The sequence below is a fragment of the Electrona antarctica genome, assembly GCF_951216825.1.
Source record: "Electrona antarctica genome assembly, contig: scaffold_416, whole genome shotgun sequence".
NCBI classification, from domain to species: domain Eukaryota; kingdom Metazoa; phylum Chordata; class Actinopteri; order Myctophiformes; family Myctophidae; genus Electrona; species Electrona antarctica.
In genome coordinates, this window is record NW_027637528.1 from 30,001 (window position 1) to 36,158 (window position 6,158).

The 6,158-nt window shown below is 46.7% G+C and overlaps 1 protein-coding gene across 2 annotated transcripts in view; it reads right to left on the reverse strand.

Annotated features, from left to right (window-relative positions):
- The window catches only part of LOC306918869 (transmembrane protein 198-like), a 24,407-nt gene extending 21,244 nt beyond the window's left edge, over positions 1-3,163 (reverse strand). For both annotated transcript variants that reach the window (XR_013789423.1, XM_079531722.1), the window contains exon 1: positions 2,870-3,163. Coding sequence is in view for 1 of the 2 variants with exons in the window: in XM_079531722.1 (XP_079387848.1) it covers positions 2,870-3,068 (199 nt within the window). In the remaining variant the exon portion in view is untranslated. The remainder of the gene's footprint in view (positions 1-2,869) is intronic.
- Between the last annotated feature and the right edge of the window lie 2,995 nt (positions 3,164-6,158).

A 6,158-nucleotide genomic window follows, 5' to 3' on the forward strand; every position in this document is an offset into this window, starting at 1 on the left:
TGTATGATTGTGTGTGTGAATGGGTGAATGTAATGCATGTAATCTATGTAAAGCGCCTTGGATAAAGGCACTATATAAATGCACCATTTAACATTTAGAGGAGGGTTAACAACATGGAGTTTAACCCATTTTGACCTGAGATCAGATTCTAAAAATGTCTTCTACATCCTGACAGTTTTCTGAAAAAGCTATGTTTCTATGTCAGTCGTTCAATTTTGTGGCGCGCTATGAGCTTGTAGATCTGCTATTGTTGAGTGGTGCAAACCACTCCAACAACCAGCTTTGTCTGTATGTTTGTGTACGTGTCCGTGCAAAGGTGAGCATGGTTACTATGGTTAGTGTGTGACGTCACTGACATAGCTGATCAGACTATATAAGACCTTGCACCACTCAGTTCACACGGGTGTGATTTTTCAATAGCTAAAGCATAACATAATGCTAACACCAAAAGGGGTTCCTCATCACATTTGTGATGAGGTCACAATGTGCTGACCTCAATGAGGTCAGCACATTTGGGCACATTTGGGCAAGTGTCTATGGCTGTTTTTAGCCCAAGGAGTGTTTTTCGTGCAAAACTAATGCTTGGAATGGATTCAGAATCATGAAACCCCTAGTTTGACACGTTACATGATACTGAAAGCAGAATACATTGTAGGTGATTAGGTGAACAGGTTGTTGATGGTGGCCATATGGAGTATCAGTAGAACTAACCAAATGGACCCATGGTGGCCATATGGAGTATCAGTATAACTAACCAAATGGACCCCATATGGAGTATCAGTAGAACTAACCAAATGGACCCATGGTGGCCATATGGAGTATCAGTATAACTAACCAAATGGACCCAACAGGTTGTTGATGGTGGCCATATGGAGTATCAGTAGAACTAACCAAATGGACCCAACAGGTTGTTGATGGTGGCCATATGGAGTATCAGTAGAACTAACCAAATGGACCCAACAGGTTGTTGATGGTGGCCATATGGAGTATCAGTAGAACTAACCAAATGGACCCAACAGGTTGTTGATGGTGGCCATATGGAGTATCAGTAGAACTAACCAAATGGACCCAACAGGTTGTTGATGGTGGCCATATGGAGTATCAGTAGAACTAACCAAATGGACCCAACAGGTTGTTGATGGTGGCCATATGGAGTATCAGTAGAACTAACCAAATGGACCCATGGTGGCCATATGGAGTATCAGTAGAACTAACCAAATGGACCCCATATGGAGTATCAGTAGAACTAACCCTAACCCTAACCCTAACCCTAACACCCTGATGGTGGCCATATGGAGTATCAGGATAACTAACCAAATGGACCCAACAGGTTGTTGATGGTGGCCATATGGAGTATCAGTAGAACTAACCAAATGGACCCCATATGGAGTATCAGTAGAACTAACCAAATGGACCCCATATGGAGTATCAGTAGAACTAACCAAATGGACCCAACAGGTTGTCAACAGGTTGTTGATGGTGGCCATATGGAGTATCAGTAGAACTAACCAAATGGACCCCATATGGAGTATCAGTAGAACTAACCAAATGGACCCCATATGGAGTATCAGTAGAACTAACCAAATGGACCCCATATGGAGTATCAGTAGAACTAACCAAATGGACCCCATATGGAGTATCAGTAGAACTAACCAAATGGACCCCATATGGAGTATCAGTAGAACTAACCCTAACCCTAACCCTAACACCCTGATGGTGGCCATATGGAGTATCAGTAGAACTAACCAAATGGACCCAACAAACAGGACTAATCAGTATCAGTATAACTAACCAAATGGACCCATATGGAGTATCAGTAGAACTAACCAAATGGACCCAACAAACAGGACTAATCAGTATCAGTAGAACTAACCAAATGGACCCAACAAACAGGACTAATCTAATGGGATCATTATGCTGAGTGAATAAAAGCCCCATTACGTAATCTAGCCCTGAAGGCCTGAAGAATACAGTCATCTCAGAGGGAAATCATTTGCATGTGTGCGTGCGTTGTGTTGCGTGCGTTGTGTTGCGTGCATTGTGTTGCGTGCGTTGTGTTGCGTGCATTGTGTTGCGTGCGTTGTGTTGCGTGCGTTGTGTTGCGTGCGTGCGTCTCTGCGTGCCTGCGTCTCTGCGTGCCTGCGTCTCTGCGTGCCTGCGTCTCTGCGTGCGTGCGTGCGTGCGTGCGTGCGTGCGTGCGTGCGTGCGTGCGTGCGTGCGTGCTGTAAAACATGGATAACAGGATGAAACAACCTGATCATGTCTTTCATTTACTCTGAAGCTCCAAATGGTTTTGTAATAAAATGAGATGTCGTAACAACATCAACATCACAACCATGTGTTCCATTTCTCTGTTTCTTCACTAGAACAACATGCGCTACGGAGCGGTGACCGTGGAAAATACTGCATTTATATATATAGCGCTTTATCGACTGTACATTACATTCATAGATCATACATTACATTCACCCATGTATTCACACACCGATGGTGGAGGAAACCATGCGATCATGTAACCTGCAGGGGGCAGGGCAGACAGACAGGCAGGCAGGCAGACAGACAGACAGATCAAACAGACAGACAGACAGGTCAGACAGACAGATCAAACAGACAGACAGACAGGTCAGACAGGTCAGACAGACAGGTCAGACAGACAGGTCAGACAGGTCAGGCAGGCAGGCAGACAGACAGACAGATCAAACAGACAGACAGACAGGTCAGACAGACAGGTCAGACAGACAGGTCAGACAGACAGGTCAGACAGACAGGTCAGACAGACAGGTCAGACAGGTCAGACAGACAGGTCAGGCAGGCAGGCAGACAGACAGATCAAACAGACAGACAGGTCAGACAGACAGGTCAGACCTACCAAAGAAGCAGTAGATGATTCCAAACAGGCAGCACATGGAGCAGATGACCGCTGGGATGACCTCGTAGTTCCTCTGGATCTCCAGAGAGCAGAGGTCCAGCGGCTCCTCGGGACCCCCCACGACGCCGGGCCCCCCCGCTGGCCCCCCCTCGGAGGAGGGGGAGGAGCCCAGCCCGGCCCCCGCCCCGGGGTCTGACATCCTGGACGGAGGCAGATGTCAGAGGGTTGGTTTGGGTTTAGTGGAGAACTCTGGCGTTATCTGAGGTCCATCATCATAGTGGGGGGAGGGGGGGGGGGGGGCTGCAAAACATAAGACACATAAAATAAGGTAAAGCAGCGGTTCCCAAAGTGGGGTCCGCGGACCCCTAGGGGTACGCGACGCATAGCCAGGGGGTACCCGAAATAATTCCCAGATTTTTTATTAACATTAAAATTATGTTTATCTACGTGGTCATTTCTGCCAAGTTGCGCAATAAACGTATTTTTTGTGTTGTTCATTGTGTTTCTCCCATGTTTGCTTTGGGCCAATAGCTGACATGATTACTAAAACTACAACATCAGTCAACCTGTCGTGAGCCCAAACAGTAACAGCAGGACGCATGCTTCAGAAACAACAAAAAGACTCTGGACACTTGAAAGGTTTCTGCGGCCGCTTCAGATGAGGGGGTACCTGGGAAAATGTCTACCCTAAAAGGGGTACCTGGGAAAATGTCTACCCTAAAAGGGGTACCTGGGAAAATGTCTACCCTAAAAGGGGTACCTGGGAAAATGTCTACCCTAAAAGGGGTACCTGGGAAAATGTCTACCCTAAAAGGGGTACCTGGTCCAAAAAGGTTTGGGAACCCCTGAAGTAAAGCATCAAACGCGTTGGTCTACAGCAGAGGTTCTCAACCCGTGGGTCGCGACCCCTCAGGGTTTTAACCCATTTAGATCGAAGTTCGATTCTACAAATGTCTTCTAAATCATGACAGGTTTCTGAAAAACCTCATGTTTCTGTGACACCGACAGTCGTTCTCAAACATGTTCATGTGAAGGACCCCCAGTGTTCCAGGGACCTCCCAGGAGCAAGGATTTGAGTTAAAAACGTTCTGAAAGAATATTTATTCAAAGATTTGTGCCACATTTTTGCGATTTTTCCAAAATAGCAGATCTACAAGCTCGTAGCACGGCCGTGCTACGAGCTTGTAGATTTGCTATTTTTCTATACTACTTTTTTATATGAACTATTACTCTTCCAGATTATGTCCAAAAATCCCGCAAATCGTTACACAGTATCTCTATAGTCATGTGCTCAAGACGGATCTGTCCGATATTTAATATTCCATCCTAATTGGCTAACATTAGCTTTCAAATTGCAGGATTGGCCCGTTTGGAACAAAAAGCCTCAAATCATGAACGCAGCGTGCAATTTATGTGAAATCTTTCACGCACTTTCGTACTAGGCTGAGGAATATATCCCACCCTTTTCACATTGGCCTGTTATAGCGCCACCAACAGGTGGATTTTTGCAAAACACATTTTTGCAACAAAATTCCTCAAATCATCCAATTGCCAAAGAAGAAATGGCACCCTTTTCACATTGGCCTATTATAGCGCCACCAGGAGACAGACTCGGGACACTGAAAATAGCCGATCTACAAACTCATACAATGAGTGCGACACCCAAAAGCAAACTAAGTATATACGTCATGTTTTAAGATGTTTAGGAGTTTATGAGTCACACACACACACACACACACACACACACACACACACACACACACACACACACACACACACACACACACACACACACACACACACACACACACACACACACACACACACACACACACACACACACACACACACAGTGATGACGGTATGGGCTCAGGAAGGCTTCTAAGGGCGAAGCTGCTTTTCTAAAGGCTGCTGGCCTCTCTCCCTCTCTCCCTCTCCCTCTCTCTCATACATCATGTATGCTGGCCTCTCTCTCTCTCTCATATATACTGGCTGGCAGGACTCCATCTGTTATGATGATCTCACCCCCCCCCCGCCCCCGCCCCCCGTTGGGATCATGTTACAACCCCCCCCCCCCCCCCCCCCCCCCTGTTACAGCCGAGTCACGTTTTCACGCCCGGGAGAAAAAAAAGACTCCCATTCAGTCCCATTCATCTCTGTATCTCTGGTCTGACCCCTCGGTGTGGTAACTCTGTATCTCTATGGCTCTGGTCTGACCCCTCAGTGTGGTAACTCTGTATCTCTATGGCTCTGGTCTGACCCCTCAGTGTGGTAACTCTGTATCTCTATGGCTCTGGTCTGACCCCTCAGTGTGGTAACTCTGTATCTCTATGGCTCTGGTCTGACCCCTCAGTGTGGTAACTCTGTATCTCTATGGCTCTGGTCTGACCCCTCAGTGTGGTAACTCTGTATCTCTATGGCTCTGGTCTGACCCCTCAGTGTGGTAACTCTGTATCTCTATGGCTCTGGTCTGACCCCTCAGTGTGGTAACTCTGTATCTCTATGGCTCTGGTCTGACCCCTCAGTGTGGTAACTCTGTATCTCTATGGCTCTGGTCTGACCCCTCAATGTGGTAACCATAGATATTATAATAAATAGATGCCTCATTTGCCGCTGCAGTTCATTGGAGCGACGTGTATCCCAATGAAGGCGGAAGTGCAGTGCTGAAGGCTTTTTTCTTTTTTTTAACAAATCTTTATAACAGTCATGACAATATACATTACAATACAAAACAAGACAAACAAACACAAACAACAAAGTTATTAACAATACAACATCAGAGCCAGGGGGATTAGATTACTAACAGAAAACATTAAAGAGTGAACACAAAGCAACAGTTCTCCGCAGCTTTCTTATTTAGAAGTAGGGCTGACCTTCGATCACGCTTTTGATGATCGACGCTTCGAAACGAATAGCGATCGATCGTCGACGCTTCGTCATCCGACGGGGGGGGGGGGGGGGGGGGGGGGTTGCGCGGCGAGCAGTGACGCACAATGAATTAACGCCAGGGCTCCACCGGACGCGGTGCGTCTCCGTCGCGTAGGTCAAAAAAGCACCGGTTCAATTGTAATGCACGCGTTAATGTCACGCAACGCGGGCAGTGGAGCCACCCTTCATTGATTAAAAAGGGAACATTCCCTGACGGTGACGGAGACGCGACGCTGACGCGCCCGGTGGAGCCCCGGTGTAAAATAAATAAAACAACGATATAGCAGAGAGAAACGCATGCTTGGATTGGTCTCAATTATTTTATTTAACAATAAGCAACAATTGTTGCTTTGACCCAATA